Source organism: Thunnus thynnus, chromosome 18 (genome assembly GCF_963924715.1).
Source record: "Thunnus thynnus chromosome 18, fThuThy2.1, whole genome shotgun sequence".
Classification (NCBI taxonomy): Eukaryota; Metazoa; Chordata; class Actinopteri; order Scombriformes; family Scombridae; genus Thunnus; species Thunnus thynnus.
Genome location: NC_089534.1, coordinates 3,974,209 through 3,992,729, shown reverse-complemented (window position 1 = coordinate 3,992,729; position 18,521 = coordinate 3,974,209). Strand labels below are relative to the sequence as shown.

Genomic DNA, 18,521 nt, shown 5'->3' with positions numbered 1-18,521 from the left:
GTGTTGGTTGTGACTCGTAGTGATGAACCTACAAAAAATTATCAGTGACTCTGCAGCTCCCCTCGGCTTTACAGAGCTTTATATTGAGTTTCAGCTCATTGTTTAGCTTTCCGGATGCAACTTTACTGTTTTGGTTCACTCTCAGCACTGTCATGGTGTCATTTTCGGCCTCAGCAGGCAGCTGTTTTCATAGAAAATTCTCTTAAAACCGAGCCCCCTGGAAGTGCGTCAGGCTTTGAAGCCATTTTGACATAGTGGCCAGACTGTGTAATTACAGCTTCTGGGTCCAACAGGCGCCCAAAAAGAATTTTTCCCCAAATAAAATTGGCACAAAAAGTAAGGAAATTTGTGTTTGGTAGATTATTTTTTTGTTGTAACGAAAAAACTTTAATTAGTTTAATTTAATACAGGTTTAACATACAGATCACAACAAGAGATATTTGCTGTTTTTTTGGATTATATATAAAGTAAACATTTCATCAATTCAAATTTCAAAATGAAAAAAAAAATACAAACATTTCAACAACAGTGTAAATACTGTATATCTAAGCATGAATTGCTTGATATATAGGGATGATCCTGATGATCGAATAAAACTTACAAATTCTGATTCATTTATGTTATATGACACATATGATACTTGTTCAACTCTTTTATTTCCACAGCAAACACAAACATGCTCCTTAAAATGTTTTAAATTTGCCAAAAACTGTTGAATGTATATTGGAAAGGAAAAAAAAAGGTTTCTGCTCATTTCTTCTAAAACTAAAACTCTTCACTGACACATTTCTATATTCCACAGTTCGTACAGATTGTTCTGCTCTGAGCTACATAATGTTGGTGATGCGTGTGGCTGAACTCCTCCTCATCACTGTGATTACTGTTCTATTCTTTAGAGCTCGAGGTGAGAAAATGTTCACACACATTTCTTAAGTCTGATTAAAACAAACTGTAACTTTAGAACTGAAATGTTACTCTGTGATTTGTTTTGCAGGGAACCAGAGACCACCTGATGACAACACTGTGAGTTGATGTGTAAAATCAATTAATAAAGTCCATGTTACTGTAATGCAGGACTGTGAATGTCTCACTGTTTGTGTTTGTGCAGGTTTTAATCCCAGGAAGAAGTCGAACAGTGAAGAGTTTTGGTCCAGCAGCCAGTCAGGTAAATATCTGATCAGACAGTAGCTGATGGTGCGTTCAGGGTCTGCTGAGTCTGTCAAATGTAAAAACTTTTAAGACAACAGTCAGCTGGGAGGAAAATCTGGTTGTGTGGGTGATATAACTAAATGTAAGGGACTGCTGAGCATCCCAGTTCAACATTTATTTGTTCCATTTTTACTCTGAATCTCATGTGTGATGTGTTGTTTTTCTGTTTTTCACAGGTCCATTATGATGAAGATGAAGATGATGTTACGGTGAAATATGAAAACTTTTGAGACCATTCAGCTTCTGTCAGACTCCACAGCTGAAAACAAACAGCTTCCACATTAAGATCAACTAACGAAAAGAATAAAACAAATTAAAAATTATTTTATCACAATGTTAATCATCTAGATAATAAAGAATCATAACATCATTTAGAGTGTTTTCTTAGTTACTTAAAATTGCCTCCAGTTTAACAATTTATAATCTATTTAAGATTTTACTCATTGATTTGTGTACACAAGAAATAAATATATTTTCATTTATAACATTATTGTAAACATGTTAGTAGTCCAGTGTATTTTTGTAAACTTTGTAGTGTGACTGAATGAGCTTTCAGCCTCAACAGAGTCTCTTTATCATAACTGAGAATTATATAATCTGGAAATATAAACTGCTTGATAATCACCTAAACTATGCTGTATTTTGTAAAACAGTATCATGGCTTCACTGTAAAAGATGAAAATTCTTTGCAATAAATGTTTATATCAATTTTAGAAAAAAAAGTCTTCTCTTGAATTCTTTCTTAAGCCCACATTGTTGTAATTTTGAAAGAAAGCAAGTTGTGATGATGTTTTGTTTTTGGGTTGCTGGATATCTCATCCAGGTCTCTGGAAATTACATTTGTACTGAGAATTACCTCTAAAAATGCAAATACTATCACTGTGCAGAAGAATGAGAGCCGATTTCAAAAGAATTAAATGAACAGAGCTTGTGGTTATAGATGAGAAGTACTTTCACACCGAGACACCACAATGTAAAGGGAGAGTGTTGTGGTTGCGGTTGGTGGGTTAAGAGAGAAGTTGAACTGTGACTGAGGGAGGAGTTTAATCCGTCCAGTCAGAGGAGCAGATTTTCTCCACATCATCCAACAGGCTGAGAACTAAAAAAACACATCAGAGGCTTTTATCTCCACACTGAACTACACCTGACTCTTTGGCTGTTTCAATATCTATAAGATATGTAGAGAGATGAGAATAGGAGGCTGTGTCTACGTAAATTCGTCAACTGAAAGAAGGGAAAAACAATCCAGTCACTATACGGAAGTGACACTAGTAAGAGGAAGTAGATGCTGGGTCTCTATTTTAAAGAAACACTAGTTCAGCAACTTTGACCGTTCAATGCGTCAGAACAACGAGATGGATGAATTCAGATGGATTAAAATATCTTTATTTCTGATTCTGGTGCTTCAGTTTAGAGGTAAGGATACATATTATACTTTAGTTACCACCCTCTTGTATTTAACACAGAGAGTTTAGTGGATAATACATATTTATGAATGTCTTGTATTTAAACTTATCCTCACATTAACTGTGAATCTAACAGTCATGTCCTTCTTTAGGTTAATTTTTTATATTTCTCTCTCATCTTCTCAACAGCAGTAACAGGACAAGATTCTTACATCACTGTCAGAGATGGAGATGAAGTCACTTTGTCTTGTAAAAATGTGATAAATGATCAGGACAAATGTGACGGCACTACCTGGATGTACGGAAGAAAAGAAAACTCAACAGTAGTAGAGCTGATTAAACTTGGGCAGATTGGTAGATATTCCAGAGACAGACTGAGTGTTACAGTGGACTGTTCTCTGGTTATAAAGAAGGTCACACTTGATGATTTTGGTCGTTACAGCTGCAGACAGTTCGACAGATCAGGACAACAACAAGGTCAAGATGCTAAAGTTTATCTGTCTGTTATTAACAGTGAGTATTTACATCATTCTTTCATGTTTTCAGCTCAAACTGTCTTCTTAGAACAATGTACTGAAACATTACAATGATTATAATTACAGTTATGAACTTAATTTTACTCTTGTTGTCTTTTTCTCATAATATCTCCGCAGTTAATGAACAAAGGGATGATGATAAGGTGACATTAACCTGCTCTGTGTTGAAATATGAATACTGTCAAGACACAGTGGAGTGGCTGTATGACGGTAATAGTGATGATTTCACAAACCTGGGGAAAAGTTCTTGCGGAGCCGCTGTGACATTTACAGCTTCTAATCTTGATCAGACGTCACATTATTCTGAGTTATTTAAGTGTAAAGTGACTGAACGTAATGGCGGGACACTGCTGTTTAACTTCACCCCTCAGTCCTCATGTGAGAAACACAGTAAGTTTTTTTTATATGATGGATTTGAAGTTATAAGATGACATCATTGTTTCTCAGTTACTGCAGATGGTATAAAATGAGATATTTTCTCATCTTTTTTGTGTTTTCTTATTTAATTCCATGTTCAGCTATATCAACAGGAAACATGAGAGGGACAAGGGAGGAAAACAAAACATCTGCACACAATGATGATCCAACAAAACTACCTGATAGAGACTTAATGAGATATTTTATCATCTTTTGTTGTGTTTTGTTATTTAATGTCATATTCAGCTAAATCACCTAAATCTTGTACTCAGAATATAAAAGTTAAACCCTAAAATTTCTAGGGATGAAATTAGTTTTCCATATGAGTCCAAAGAGCATTTGTTTTTCAAGTGTTTGTTCCCAAGAGCCTTATAAAGCTAACTCAGTCATCATTACAGAGTAAAACCTCCAGAGTTCTGCTGACGTTGAACCCACATTCACCCCGAAACACTTCCCTCTTAGTTCTTAGAAAAATATATTGAGCTACAATGAGGAACCAACAATTCTCAAAACACTAAAATGTCGACATCACCATGAAGTTTTCAGCTGTATCTCGTCGCCTTAACAGCTGCATAACTGCATTTACAACTCAACGTCCTCAGTCGTCCTCCTCCAACCTATCAACCAAACCAATTACTGTTAATCTTTATACTTTTCCACTTTATACAAATGAATGATAATGTTGCTCCGTAACTGCTGGATGTGGAAATGAGCAACTGTTTGCTAACAAGTTCAATGTTCATGTCAGTGTTGTGTTCACTTGTTTCTGTTGCCCCCAAGTAGCCAAAAAACTCAGTTAATACATGTTTAACATACATGTTACAGATCACAACAAGTGATATTTGCTGTGTTTATTGGATTATATATAAATTAAACATTTACAAAATATTTTTCATCAGTTCAAATTTCATAAAGGAAAAAATCCAAACATTTCAACAACAGAATGAATACTGTACATCTAAGCATGAATCGCATCCTGATGAGTGAATGAAACTTGCAAATTCTGATTTATTTATGTTATATGACACATATGATACTTGTTCAACTCTTTTATTTCCACAGCAAACACAAACATGCTCCTTAAAATGTTTTAAATTTGCCAAAAACTGTTGAATGTTTATTGAAAAGGAAAAAAAAGGTTTCTACTCTTTTCTTCTAAAACTAAAACTCTTCAGTGACACATTTCTATGTTCCACAGTTCGTACAGATTGTTCTGCTCTGAGCTACATAATGTTGGTGATGCGTGTGGCTGAACTCCTCCTCATCACTGTGATTACTGTTCTTCTCTTCAGAGCTCGAGGTGAGAAAATTCAGACCAACATTTGTTAAGTCTAAAACAAACTGCAACTTTAGAACTGAAATGTTACTCTGTGATTTATTTTCCAGGGAACCAGAGACCACCTGATGACAACATTGTGAGTTGAAAATAACAACTGAACTGATGTATAAAAAGACAAATGTGTACATTAAGAGACTGTAAGTCAGTGCAGGACTGTGAATGTCTCACTGTTTGTGTTTGTGCAGGATTTAAAGTCAGTAAGAAGCCGAACAGCGAAGCGTTCTGGTCCAGCAGCCAGTCAGGTAAATATCTGATGGTGCGTTCAGGTTCTGCTGACTCCACTGTGACCTGTGTTCACTTTTAAAACTTCAACAGTCAGCTGGGAGGAAAATCTGGGAGTTCAGGGCTCTTTTGGGGAGTAACAACTTCATTTATTTGTATATGTTAGATTATCTGTGATTGTGTTGAATGTGCAGCAGCAGAAACCTAAAGGTCAAAGAAGTAGGGTTGTGATTTGTGAGTTTTCAGTGTGAGTGTGTCAGAGTGGGTTTCTTTGTGTTGTTTTTCACAGGAGCAGAATGATGAAGATGATGGTGCGGTGAAGTATGAAAACTTTGGAGAACCTTCTACTTCTGTCAGACTCCACTGATCAACGACTTCCACACCAACATCAACTCACCAGAGAAATGACTCCCTTGCTGTTATATCATTAATATGGTCTCAGTTTTACATGAGTAGTTGAATTCTTTACATAAAGAAAGAATCATAAGATCACTTTGAGATTTGTATGTTTTGTGTGCTGAGAAATTTTTATTTTTAGTCTGACTTGGACAACAATATTCAAATCTGGATTTTATCTCTTGTTAAGAAGCTGTGAGTTTTATTAAATGTCTTTTCCTGCATTATTTCTCAAACTTTTCTTGCTACTTTTGTTGCTGCTTTTTAAGCTGCAGCAGCTTCAGATCAGTTTCATGTTTAAGTTTACAGAAGAATTAATTTTAACTTTCATTTATCATTGTTAACATGTTTGTCAGGAAGCCAACATGTGTTTGGTTTGAATGAGCTTTGAGTCTTACTGCAGTCAGTAACAATCTTCTCTTTATTATATCTGATAATAATGTAATTTGCAAATAAAGAACTGTTTAACAGTTAATTCTACACTGTGTTGTGTAATTATTTCATGTACTAACAGTGTTCTGACTGTCACATCTTGCCTGGACTTTGTTTTTCTGGACTTTTTGCATTCTTTAGAGTTGTCCGTGTTTCACTTCTGTTGTCAGTCCCTCTGGTCATATGGTTTTGCTTATGAATTGGGTGGTGGGTTTAGAGGACTGCATTATTAGTTAGTTTGTTGGGTTGTGTACTAAGGTTTGTGTTCGTGGTTAGTCTTGGATGGGTTAGTGTAGGTGGCGTTGAGTTTGTTTTCTGGGTTTTGGTTTTCTGTTGCTCTGTTTCCCTTGTGTGTTCATGTACTCCTCCACACCTGCCCTGCATTTGGACTTGTTAGCCCTGCCCTGTTTTCCCCACACCTGCCCTGTGTTAGCCTCATCAGCCCTGCTCTGCTCCCTGTGTTTCCTCAGCCAATCAGCTCCCTGTATGTTCATTCCCCTCTGCTGAATTCTCCACCCATCTCCCCACCTGCACCTCATCTCCTCGTTAGTTAAGTTTCTTTTTAAGTCCTGGTTTTCTCTTCAGTCTTTCTTGGATCATTTGTTCTGTTTTGCTTTGTTCTGTTCAGTTCTGTCTTGCCCTGTTCTGTCTTAACCACCACAAGATTAAAGAAGGATTTTGTCTACCCTGCAATCTCTGCATGCCGGTCTCTGCATTTGCATCCATTCCTGCTACTCATCCTGGCACTGACTGATAATGAAAGGTGGATATTCTCAGCTATAGAAGCAGCTCCTGCTTCTACTCAGACTACAACTTCCCTTATCTGTCTGTTCTTTCACCTCTAAATCTTCCCTCTATTCACACTTGGATCTAAAATGCATCTAAATACAAATGCATTGTGATCATAGGCTGCATATAAAGACGGACAGAGCCAGTTTGAAGCCTCAAGGTGTGGTAGATACTGCTTGATTGTGATGAGTGTTAATACAAATGACCAAAGTCACCTCTGCAGTGTGCATATAGCATGAAAAACCTTCATATTAAATGTTAAACCTGCCTGAACTGAAGCTTGACTAAGTATAAACAAGTTAACTCAGCATCAGTATGTATTAACGTGCACTGCTGGAGTCTCAGAGACCTCAAACCTTCCAGAGATTAAAGTAGATTTCAGCAGAAAATTCCTCTTTGTCTTTTCATAAAGTGTTGACTGTCTGTTCCTGTGAGCTTCTTGTGTTTCTGATTCTTATCTGATCATCATTAGAGGGTAAAACCTCCAGAGCTCTGCTGCTGTTGTTTCCACATTCTCACTGAAACACTTGACACACCTCTCATTTCTCAGAAAAACTGACCTCAAAGATACAATGAGGAACTAACAGGTCTCAGACCACTAAAACATCATCTTATCTGTTCTTTTACAGCTGCTACAGTATCACCATGTTGCACCATGTTGAGCATCAAGAGTCAAAGTTTGACTCTTCACCTGTCTGTTCATGTGTGCTGTCAGACGTCACCATGAATCCTGTCTGTTTTCTAATAAACACTATCTACAGAAAAGAAGAGCTGCATTATTGCAAACATTTATCTTACCTAATAGTCTGCACACACTCAACTTCCTCAATTCTCCTCTTCTTCTTTTCAGGAGGTCAAACACGTCATCGTCACAAATGCATCATGGGACTGGACACAGTGTGCACTTGAGACAAAATATGAGCCTTAATATACAGTAGTTTGCTTCTTACAGCATCAGATTGCCTCAATGTCTCTTTTAAAGGCAGAAACATATTCCTTTGTCTTGTAATCAGTGACACATAATCATGTCTCCATCCTACATGTTCATCCTGTTCAATCTTTGTCAGGCTGCTGTGACCTCTGACCTCTGACTGTCGGCAGCTTCTGTTATTGCTGATCAAAAACGTTGCATCACTGTGGATGAGACACAACTAAATGTTACAAATGTCAAAGTAAAAATGAGTTTTTGACTGTTTGGATGAAAATACAGTAAATCCAACAGCTGACAAAAGACTAAGTGTCACTATGAGGAAGTGACATCACACTAACTGCAGGAGGTAGATGCTGTATCTCTCTACAACACAAACTACTTTACAGACTCTGACAGTTGAGAGCATCGATCTCTTGTTCTGAAGATATCGACAAAGAAGGATGGTGAAGCACGATGGTTGAATTCAGATGGATTAACATGTCTGTCTGTGTGTTTCCTAAGAACAGTTGCGTTACTGCAACCATTTACCTAACTTAACAGTCTTCACACCTTTAACTTCCTCTTCTTCTTTTCAGGAGGTCAAACACATCGTTGTCACAAATACACCGTGGGAACAAACACAGTGTGCACTTGTTGAATCTTAATATGGTTTAATATGGCTGCTCTGACGGCAGAAACATATTTCTTTACCTTGTGATCCGTGATTACATCCCAGTTTCACAGGATCTTTGTCAGACAGCTGTGACCTCTGACCTCTTTAGTGCTGCTTACCCGTCATATTACTGATCAAGAAATGTGAGTCAGTGTCTTGTCAGTCACAGTGAATAAAAACTAAACTGTCAAAAGTAAATATGTTAATTAGTTTTTGGTTGCAAAAGAATTCAGTGACAAAACTCTGATCAGTCTGCCTACATACAGTCCAGACAGTAAGTATTTGGACATTTACAGTTACAGTTACTACTCTAATTAAAGCTGAGACTTGGTACTTTAATGCAGTATTCATTGTTTTATTACAGATTGAATGTGCTGAAACACAGAGCCTGAAGAACAAAAACTGTGTAACTGTCCAAATACTTACTGCCTGGACTGTACATGCAGCAGAGTGAGGAAGAGGAAGTGACACACGTACAAATGACAGGAAGAAGACGCCTTACTTCACACATTACTTTAGAGACTGCGACAGTTAAGAGAAGCGGAGATCAATGAGAGAGAGAAGCAGGATGGTTGAATTCAGACGGATTCAAATGTTGTTTCTGATACTGGTGCTTCAGTTTTCAGGTAAGAAAAAAAGATTAATTTAGTATTTTATTAACCTTCTTAAATTGAGACGAGTATGTTGTTAGTTGTTAATTTGTTGAGTTTAATGAACTGAAAACTGAAGATGAGACACATTTAGAAAGTTCTGTTGTATCTAAAATGATCCTCACACTAACAATGAACATGACAGTCATATTTCTATTTATTTCAGTTAATTGTTCATATTCCTCTCTCATATCTCTCAGCAGACATAACTGGACAACGTTCCTCCTTCACTGTCAGAGATGGAGATGAAGTTACTTTGTCTTGTCAAAATGTGTTAAATGATCAGGATAAATGTGACAGTACTACCTGGCTCTTTGGTGGTTTAAGAAGCACAGTATTAGTAGCGCTGATTGAACTTGGGCAGATTGGTGAAAAAGCCAAAGCTAAATCAGACAGACTGAATGTTACAGCGAACTGTTCTCTGGTTATAAAGAAGGTCACAGTTGAGGATGTTGGTCGTTACTTCTGCATACAGTTCAAATCAGGACGACAACAAGGTCAAGACTCTGAGGTTGATCTGTCTGTTGTTACCAGTGAGTATTTACATCATAATGTTTTCAGCTCAAACTGTCTTGTTAGAACAATATACTGAAACATTACAATAATTATGATTACAGTGATGAAGTTAATCTGACTCTTGTTGTCTTTCTCTCACAATATCTCCATCTTCACCAGTGACTGAATATAAGAACAATAATGAGGTGACGTTAAGCTGCTCTGTGTTGAAACGTGGACAGTGTAGACACACAGTGAAGTGGGTGTATCAGGGTAAAGATGTGGACAAAGATAACAAAGACTTGAAGACATCACAGTCTTCCTGTTCAGTCACTGTGTCCTTCCTGACTTCTCATTTTATTTGCACATCAAATCATGAGTTACTGAAGTGTAAAGTCACAGATCTCAACAATGGAAAAGTGCAGCTGTATAACATCAGTCCTCAGTTGTCATGTGAGAAACCAGGTGAGAAGATGATGAGCTGTTTAAAATCACTTTATTCTGATATGAAAAATGACAAAACTGCATTTATTTATTTGATGTATTTTAAGTTTTAGGTTGATATAAATGTTTCTCATTTAGTCACAGCAGATGGTGAACAATGTGTTTTTGTCACTGTAAAGTTTGTTGGTTTTTGTTATTTAATCTGTCAGGTGTGGCTGAAACAACAACTGAACCTGAAACAACATCAACACCACAAGAAGGTGAGCAACAAAGTCACTCGTATGTATTCAACATTTTATTCAATGTATTCAACCACTGCTGCCCCGGCAATATGTGAAAACAGCTGTTTACTAGTGTAGATGTAGACATTCTTTCCCAAAGACTTTTTCACTAACCAAGACCACTCCTTCTAGAATATGGATTTAATGGTTTATTGGGAGTGTGATGGAAGGCAGGGTGAAAAGGAGGAAGGATAGTTAGAGGGATGGTTGGAGAGGGAAGGATGGATGGGGGAAGGGAGAGGGTCGGGGGGGTGTGAGGATGCGGGGGTGAGGGTCGAGGTTGTGGGATGCGGGATGAGGGGGTAGGGGTCGAAGGGATGAGGGTCGAGGGATGGGGAGAAAGAAGAGCAGGCGGGAAAGAGGGGAAGGAGGGAGTGGATAGGAGAGTGATAGATGAAAGGAGGAGATGCGTCGATGTCGGGGAGGTAAGTGGGAACAGGGGTTGAGACTCAGGGTGGGGGTGCTGTCTCGATGATCTGGCATCTGTACGAGGCCCCCCTGTTCCTGTGTTTGAGCAGAGAAGAGAGGAAAGTTAGCGGAGGGGTCGGGTGGGAGGGACTTGCAAGCTGAGACAGAGGGGAGAGGAGCGGATATGGTGTGTCTAAATACCCTGTGGTGCGGAAATGGGTTGCGTACAAGGCGTGGTCTTTGGTTCCCGAACTTTGTTTATAAGTCTATAAACTTCATTAATCAGTTCAAATTGCAAAAAGTGTATTGTGTCACATGATGACAGAACAGTGCAGCTGTTTATCTTCAGCTGTTGGACCACAGTTGAGAAAACAGGTGAGAATATGATGAGCTGTTTAAAATCACTTCAGACTGATGTAAAGATTTACATAAAATATTTGTGTATTTTATAGATTTGAAGTTTTAAGATGATATTCTTTCTCATTCAGGTACTGCAGATGATAAACATGAAGTATTTTCTAGTTGTATAATTTCTGGGCTTTGTTCATTTGTCCAGGTGCATACGCCATAACAGCAACAACTGCAACCAAAGATGCTACAATTACACCACAAGGTAACTCAACATTTTCTGTATGTTGCTTTACAGTATCTCTCTCTGTTACTTTGACTAACTGAGAAAACTGAAGCCTCATATTATCTTCCAACCCCGTCTACTATAAATTACATATACTGTATGTCATATACTGAACACTGACCAAGCACTTTAGTAGGAACAACAACAGCTCTGCCATAAATTCTACTTTTACAAAGTTTATATAGTTTCAGTTTTCGTTGACATTGTCAGAAAGGTGATAATTCTACTTTATGTTAATATTTAGTTCATAGTGGATGGTGATGTACTGGAGTGTATTATATTGAAAAGTGTTCCTAATATTTTGTCTCCCTCATGTATGTTAATGGGATGGAAAAAATATTAGGAACACTTTTCAATATAATGCACTTTTACCTTTAAGGTTCCTGTGTTTGTGGATAAATCGGTGTCCGTTGAGGGCAGGAGGTGATGAATTTTCTCTCTAATAGTTAGAATTTTATCATTAAAGACGCTCATGAAGTCGTTACTACTGAGAGCTATAGGAATACATGGATCAATACAGTTATGACTCTTTGTCAGCCAAAGTGCTGAAGAGGAACCTCGGACTGTTTTTATTCTCTTCTATTGATGAGTAATAGGCGGCTCTGGCCTTACAAAGGACCTTCCTATATGTTTTAAGACTATCCTGCCAAACTAAACCAGAGCCTTCCAGTTTGGTGGAACACCATATTCTGACAAATGTTCACAATGTTTGCTTTAATTTGTGTTGTTGGGAGTTATACCAAGGAGCGAACCCCTTATATTTTATTATCGTCTTTTTTTAAAGGGGTAATGGAGTCGAGTGTTATTCCCATTATCCTGCGGCACTACAACAATTGCTTCCTTAAATGTAGCTACAGCACTATCAGATAGACATCTAGTGAAGACATGTTTGTCTAATGGCGTGTACTCCTGTAACAGGAATTCAATAAGATAGTGAGTGGGTTTATTTACACAATGAGAGAAGCCAATTGAGTCTAATGAGATAAACGCAGCGCTGAGACTATTATCAACGTCCACATGAATATTAAAATCACCTACTATAATTACTTTATCTGCACTAAGGACTAAGTTTGATAAAAACTCTGAGGATTCAGATAAAAATTCAGAGTACAGACCAGGAGGACGGTACATTATAACAAATTGAAATGGATGTAAAGTTTTGCAGGTTGGGTGAGAGAGACTAAGAACAAGACTTTCTGATCAGTAATTAAGTTCAGGAATAGGGTTGATGATTAAGCTTGAGTTGAAAATGGCTGCTATCTCAAGGAATGTGAGTATTAATATGACTGGGGGGGAGTGGATTCATTTAGGCTGACATATTCTTCATGACAAAATAAAGCAATATGATAATCTGAGATTAGATTGTTTACTAATACAGTTTCAGATGACAGAGATCTAATATTTAAGAGTCCACATTTAATTCTATTGTCTTGTACTATTACAGTGGTGGTGTTAATTCATTACATTTCTACATGTTTATTTTAGATTGAATTGATTTGAGTGGTCAGGGGACAGACAGTCTCTATGTGGTTTTGGGTGGGTTACTGCTCTAATGGAAGCACAGAGAAGCGTGTAGGACTGCAGCTCTGCCTCCTGGTCTCAACACTGGAGTGTCATGGTTTTGGTCTACTAATAAACTCAGCCATATTTCTAGATATGAGAGCAGCTCCATCCAAAGTGGGATGTATGTCTAACGGGTATAGAATGGACCCAATTGCAGCACAAATGACACCAATATAAATTTTACAGTCTTTATCCCACACAATGTCAAGACAATAGTAGCACAGTCAGAGAAACAGTTCTGATGAGTATGGCTCCACCAGGAATCAAACCCCGATCTTCCACTCCCAAGGCAGACAAACCACAGCACTGGCAACAGTCCAACAGTTCTAAGGCAGGCTTGATCGGTGTCGAAGAGGGAAAGATGCAACACTGCACAAGAACAGTCTCTAGTCCAGAGCTCCGGGGGAAGCAGCAGTGTACGAGGGGGGGTACTCACTGCTGGAAGGCAGTAGGCAGGGCGTCGTGGACTGGGCTGCTTCAGCAGCAGGTAAACAGGCAGCAGAGCAGATGTAACCAGAGACGATGGCAGAGCAGGAATCGGAACATCTCTCAACCACAAGCAGACAAAGACCAGGAAACAGGCAGGCAGAACTCAGAGTCAGGGACAGAAGGCTGGTGGGTTTACCGGGGCAGAGACGAGGAGCGATGGCCAGAGACGAGCTGATCAGGAACCAGGAAGGCAGGCCGACGATGCAGGCAAGACGACTTAGCATAGTGGCATAGACAATCTGACAAAGAGGGAGTGGGCCAAGGCAGCTTATATACTGGCTTGATTGGAGATGATGAGCAGGTGGGAGCACCGGGTGAAAGTGGTTGAACTAATGAGGGGTGTGGCAGAGCAGAGAGTGAGACTGAATGATTGGATAATTCCCACAGCAACAGGTGAGGGGGAGAGCAGACTCTGACATCATCTCTCCTAATCAGACCAGGTCTTCCCCAGAAAGTCGACCAGTTATCATCTAGTTTAGGCTGGTGTGAAACAAATGCTTGAAATGTATATAAACTACCATTAAATCTAGCTTCTGGACATGAACCATCAAGGCATATATGTGTAACCATGGTGACATGCATGCGCACGTTAAATGCATAAGTTACATGGGTTTTCCCCAAACAATCAAAAAGTGAAAAGCAGTTGAAACGTGCTTTGCTGTGCTTGCGTCTGTATATTTTATCAGTTTTTCATTAACAGTGATGAAACGTGAGCGCACAGTAAATATCTCCCCTGGTATATAAGGCTCCTCTTTTTCTTCCTGTTTCTACCTGTCTGTCATTTTTCATAACATGAGGTCCAACTGCAGTCGATATCATAATATCTTCTTGAGCTCTTGAGCTCATAAAGAGCAGCAATGTGCTGCATAACTTGCATAATTTAACAAGTAGTTTTTCTCAGAATGTTTTCTTGTTATATCAAGAAACTGAAAAAATATTTTATGTCATGGTGGCAGCAATACACTGTTGTACAAACGCAACTAGTGAATCTTTTATTTCCATGGTTTTTATTTCCACAGCTCACATGAACCTGATTGTTAAATGTGACAACCTACCAAAATATTTCAAATGTACATACTTCCTTTACTGTCATGTTGTTTCTCTAATTAATACTTGTACAGATTGTTCTGCTCTGAGCTACATAATGTTGATGATGCGTGTGGCTGAACTCCTCCTCATCACTGTGATTACTGTTCTTCTCTTCAGAGCTCGAGGTGAGAAAATTCAGACCAACATTTGTTAAGTCTAAAACAAACTGTAAGTTTAGAACTGAAATGTTACTCTGTGATTTATTTTCCAGGGAACCAGAGACCACCTGATGACAACATTGTGAGTTGAAAATAACAACTGAACTGATGTATAAAAAGACAAATGTGTACATTAAGAGACTGTAAGTCAGTGCAGGACTGTGAATGTCTCACTGTTTGTGTTTGTGCAGGATTTAAAGTCAGTAAGAAGCCAAACAGCGAAGCGTTCTGGTCCAGCAGCCAGTCAGGTAAATATCTGATGGTGCGTTCAGGTTCTGCTGACTCCACTGTGACCTGTGTTCACTTTTAAAACTTCAACAGTCAGCTGGGAGGAAAATCTGGGAGTTCGGGGCTCTTCTGGGGAGGAACAACTTCATTTATTTGTATATGTTAGATTATCTGTGATTGTGTTGAATGTGCAGCAGCAGAAACCTAAAGGTCAAAGAAGTAGGGTTATGATTTGTGAGTTTTCAGTGTGAGTGTGTTAGAGTGGGTTTCTTTGTGTTGTTTTTCACAGGAGCAGAATGATGAAGATGATGGTGCGGTGAAGTATGAAAACTTGGGAGAACCTTCTACTTCTGTCAGACTCCACTGATCAACGACTTCCACACCAACATCAACTCACCAGAGAAATGACTCCCTTGCTGTTATATCATTAATATGGTCTCAGTTTTACATGAGTAGTTGAATTCTTTACATAAAGAAAGAATCATAAGATCACTTTGAGATTTGTATGTTTTGTGTGCTGAGAAATTTTTATTTTTAGTCTGACTTGGACAACAATATTCAAATCTGGATTTTATCTCTTGTTAAGAAGCTGTGAGTTTTATTAAATGTCTTTTCCTGCATTATTTCTCAAACTTTTCTCACGTTTTAACTCATTTAACTTCCTTAAATCTGCTTCAAATGGAAGAATTTAGACTTGACTTTAAGACTTCTGTTGCTGCTTTTTAAGCTGCAGCAGCTTCAGATCAGTTTCATGTTTAAGTTTACAGAATAATTAATTTTAATTTTCATTTATCATTGTTAACATGTTTGTCAGGAAGCCAACATGTGTTTGGTTTGAATGAGCTTTGAGTCTTACTGCAGTCAGTAACAGTCTTCTCAGTCTTATATCTGATGATAATGTAATTTGCAAATAAAGAAATGTTTAACAGTTAATTCTACACTGTGTTGTGTAATTATTTCATGTACTAACAGTGTCCTGACTGTCACATCTTGCCTGGACTTTGTTTTTCTGGACTTTTTGTGTTCACTTCTGTTGTCAGTCCTTCTGGTCATATGGTTTTGCTTATGAATTGGGTGGTGGGTTTAGAGGATTGCATTATTAGTTAGTTTGTTGGGTTGTGTAATTGGGTTTGTGTTCGTGGTTAGTCGTGGATGGTCTGTTCCTGCTGGGCAGTCACAGCAACCCTCTGTTCCTGCTGGGCCGATGCAGCAATCTTCAGTCAGTTCCCCGTTCCTGAGCTGCAACCATCCTGTCCCAGTCCACCTGAAGTCATGGAGTCACTGGTCATTGGGTTCCTGTGCGGCTGTTTCCTCTGGCTCCCGGGTCCCTGTGGTTCCTGCTTTCCCAGGAGGGGCAGGTCTCCACTTCCTGAAACTCCAGTGGCGTCGCCCTCTGAGCCTCCCAGAGTCTGCAGCAGCATCCCCAGTGGCTCCACCTCCAGAGGGGCTCCACCTTCCCCGTTGGCCTGCAGCCCAGCCTCCAGAGGGGCCCAGCCTTCGCCGTCCCCATCTACTTGTAGCCCAGCCTCCAGAGGCGCTCTGCCTTCGCCACCGGCCCCCTGCCCGGCCTCCTGAAGGGTTTTGCTGTCGCCGTCGGCCTGCAGTCAGACTTCCAGAGCAGCTCCTCACGTTGGGTCGCCCTCCAGAGCGACTTCACCTGTCTGTCCTGCCTCTAAGCCGTCCACCTGTACTCTTGTGCTCTGCCCTTGTCCGGCCTCAGGCTGCCCGCTGGAGTGTCATCTCCCTGGCTCCCAGTGTCCTGGCCTCCTGCCTGTGCGCCGTCTTCCTGGTTCCCCATGTCCTGGCCACCTTCCTGACCGTGACCTCCTTGGTTCCCTACGTTCTGACTGTCTGCCCCTGTGCCACTTCCCTAGCTACCTGCTCTTTTTCATGGCCTGTGGACCGTCAGTTTTGGCCTCCTCCTCCCCCCATCTTGCGGCAGCCATCTGTCCTGTGTCCCTTGGTGGCGTTTGTGGGACGTCTGGTATCCGTCCCTTGAGGGGGGGTTTCTGTCACATCTTGCCTGGACTTTGTTTTTCTGGACTTTTTGTGTTCTTTAGAGTTGTCTGTGTTTCACTTCTGTTGTCAGTCCCTCTGGTCATATGGTTTTGCTTATGAATTGGGTGGTGGGTTTAGAGGACTGCATTATTAGTTAGTTTGTTGGGTTGTGTACTTGGGTTTGTGTTCGTGGTTAGTCTTGGATGGGTTAGTGTAGGGGGCGTTGAGTTTGTTTTCTGGGTTTTGGTTTTCTGTTGCTCTGTTTCCCTCGTGTGTTCATGTACTCCTCCACACCTGCCCTGCATTTGGACTCGTTAGCCCTGCCCTGTTTTCCCCACACCTGCCCTGTGTTAGCCTCATCATGCCTGCTCTGCTCCCTGTGTTTCCTCAGCCAATCAGCTCCCTGTATGTTCATTCCCCTCTGCTGAATTCTCCACCCATCTCCCCACCTGCACCTCATCTCCTCGTTAGTTAAGTTTCTTTTTAAGTCATGGTTTTCTCTTCAGTCTTTGTTGGATCATTTGTTCTGTTTTGCTTTGTTCTGTTCAGTTCTGTCTTGACCACCACAAGATTAAAGAAGGATTTTGTCTACCCTGCAATCTCTGCATGCCGGTCTCTGCATTTGCATCCATTCCTGCTACTCATCCTGGCACTGACTGATAATGAAAGGTGGATATTCTCAGCTATAGACGTCCTGCTTCTACTCAGACTACAACTTCCCTTATCTGTCTGTTCTTTCACCTCTAAATCTTCCCTCTATTCACACTTGGATCTAAAATGTGTCTAAATACAAATGCATTGTGATCATAGGCTGCATATAAAGACGGACAGAGCCAGTTTGAAGCCTCAAGGTGTGGAAGTTACTGCTTGATTGTGATGAGTGTTAATACAAATGACCAAAGTCACCTCTGCAGTGTGCATATAGCATGAAAAACCTTCATATTAAATGTTAAACCTGCCTGAACTGAAGCTCGACTAAGTATAAACAAGTTAACTCAGCATCAGTATGTATTAACGTGCACTGCTGGAGTCTCAGAGACCTCAAACCTTCCAGAGATTAAAGTAGATTTCAGCAGAAAATTCCTCTTTGTCTTTTCATAAAGTGTTGACTGTCTGTTCCTGTGAGCTTCTTGTGTTTCTGATTCTTATCTGGTCAACATTAGAGGGTAAAACCTCCCGAGCTCTGCTGCTGTTGTTTCCACATTCTCACTGAAACACTTGACACACCTCATTTCTCAGAAAAAATGACCTCAAAGATACAATGAGGAACTAACAGGTCTCAGACCACTAAAACATCATCTTATCTGTTCTTTTACAGCTGCTACAGTATCACCATGTTGCACCATGTTGAGCATCAAGAGTCAAAGTTTGACTCTTCACCTGTCTGTTCATGTGTGCTGTCAGACGTCACCATGAATCCTGTCTGTTTTCTAATAAACACTATCTACAGAAAAGAAGAGCTGCATTATTGCAAACATTTATCTTACCTAATAGTCTGCACACGCTCAACTTCCTCAATTCACTTCCACACTGTGGATGAGACAGAACTAAATGTTACAAATGTCAAAGTAAAAATGAGTTTTTGACTGTTTGGATGAAAATACAGTAAATCCATCGTCTGACAAAAGACTAAGTGTCACTATGAGGAAGTGACATCACACTAACTGCAGGAGGTAGATGCTGTATCTCTCTACAACACAAACTACTTTACAGACTGACAGTTGAGAGCGTCGATCTCTTGTTCTGAAGATATCG

General features: G+C 39.7%; 2 protein-coding genes across 3 annotated transcripts; both read left to right on the top strand.

Annotated features, from left to right (window-relative positions):
* Positions 1 to 2,307: 2,307 nt before the first annotated feature.
* LOC137168990 (uncharacterized) lies at positions 2,308 to 6,000 on the top strand. Its single transcript, XM_067571910.1, has 7 exons — positions 2,308 to 2,625; positions 2,805 to 3,128; positions 3,269 to 3,541; positions 4,767 to 4,868; positions 4,955 to 4,983; positions 5,093 to 5,149; positions 5,419 to 6,000. Exons 1-7 carry the CDS (start codon positions 2,547 to 2,549, stop codon positions 5,494 to 5,496), a joined length of 942 nt encoding a protein of 313 aa, XP_067428011.1. The 5' UTR covers positions 2,308 to 2,546; the 3' UTR covers positions 5,497 to 6,000.
* A 2,435-nt stretch (positions 6,001 to 8,435) lies between these two features.
* LOC137168986 (uncharacterized) lies at positions 8,436 to 15,701 on the top strand. Of its 2 annotated transcripts, none has more exons than XM_067571903.1 (9): positions 8,436 to 8,955; positions 9,180 to 9,512; positions 9,655 to 9,939; positions 10,128 to 10,178; positions 11,164 to 11,220; positions 14,415 to 14,507; positions 14,594 to 14,622; positions 14,732 to 14,788; positions 15,058 to 15,701. In XM_067571903.1, the coding sequence occupies exons 1-9, from the start codon at positions 8,880 to 8,882 to the stop codon at positions 15,133 to 15,135; spliced, it is 1,059 nt and encodes a 352-aa protein (XP_067428004.1). In that variant the 5' UTR covers positions 8,436 to 8,879; the 3' UTR covers positions 15,136 to 15,701. The 2 variants fall into 2 exon arrangements, with proteins under 2 accessions (XP_067428004.1, XP_067428005.1); XM_067571904.1 differs by having other exon boundaries at positions 8,437 to 8,955; positions 9,183 to 9,512.
* The last annotated feature ends 2,820 nt before the right edge of the window (positions 15,702 to 18,521 follow it).

Coding starts and splice junctions, on each gene's coding strand:
- LOC137168990 (XM_067571910.1), top strand. CDS start 2,547: ATGCGTCAGAACAACGAGATGGATGAATTCAGATGGATTAAAATATCT. Junction 2,626..2,804: donor TCTGGTGCTTCAGTTTAGAG/GTAAGGATACAT, acceptor TCTTCTCAACAG/CAGTAACAGGACAAGATTCT. Junction 3,129..3,268: donor TTATCTGTCTGTTATTAACA/GTGAGTATTTAC, acceptor ATATCTCCGCAG/TTAATGAACAAAGGGATGAT.
- LOC137168986 (XM_067571903.1), top strand. CDS start 8,880: ATGAGAGAGAGAAGCAGGATGGTTGAATTCAGACGGATTCAAATGTTG. Junction 10,179..11,163: donor AACATCAACACCACAAGAAG/GTGAGCAACAAA, acceptor TCATTTGTCCAG/GTGCATACGCCATAACAGCA. Junction 11,221..14,414: donor TGCTACAATTACACCACAAG/GTAACTCAACAT, acceptor ATACTTGTACAG/ATTGTTCTGCTCTGAGCTAC.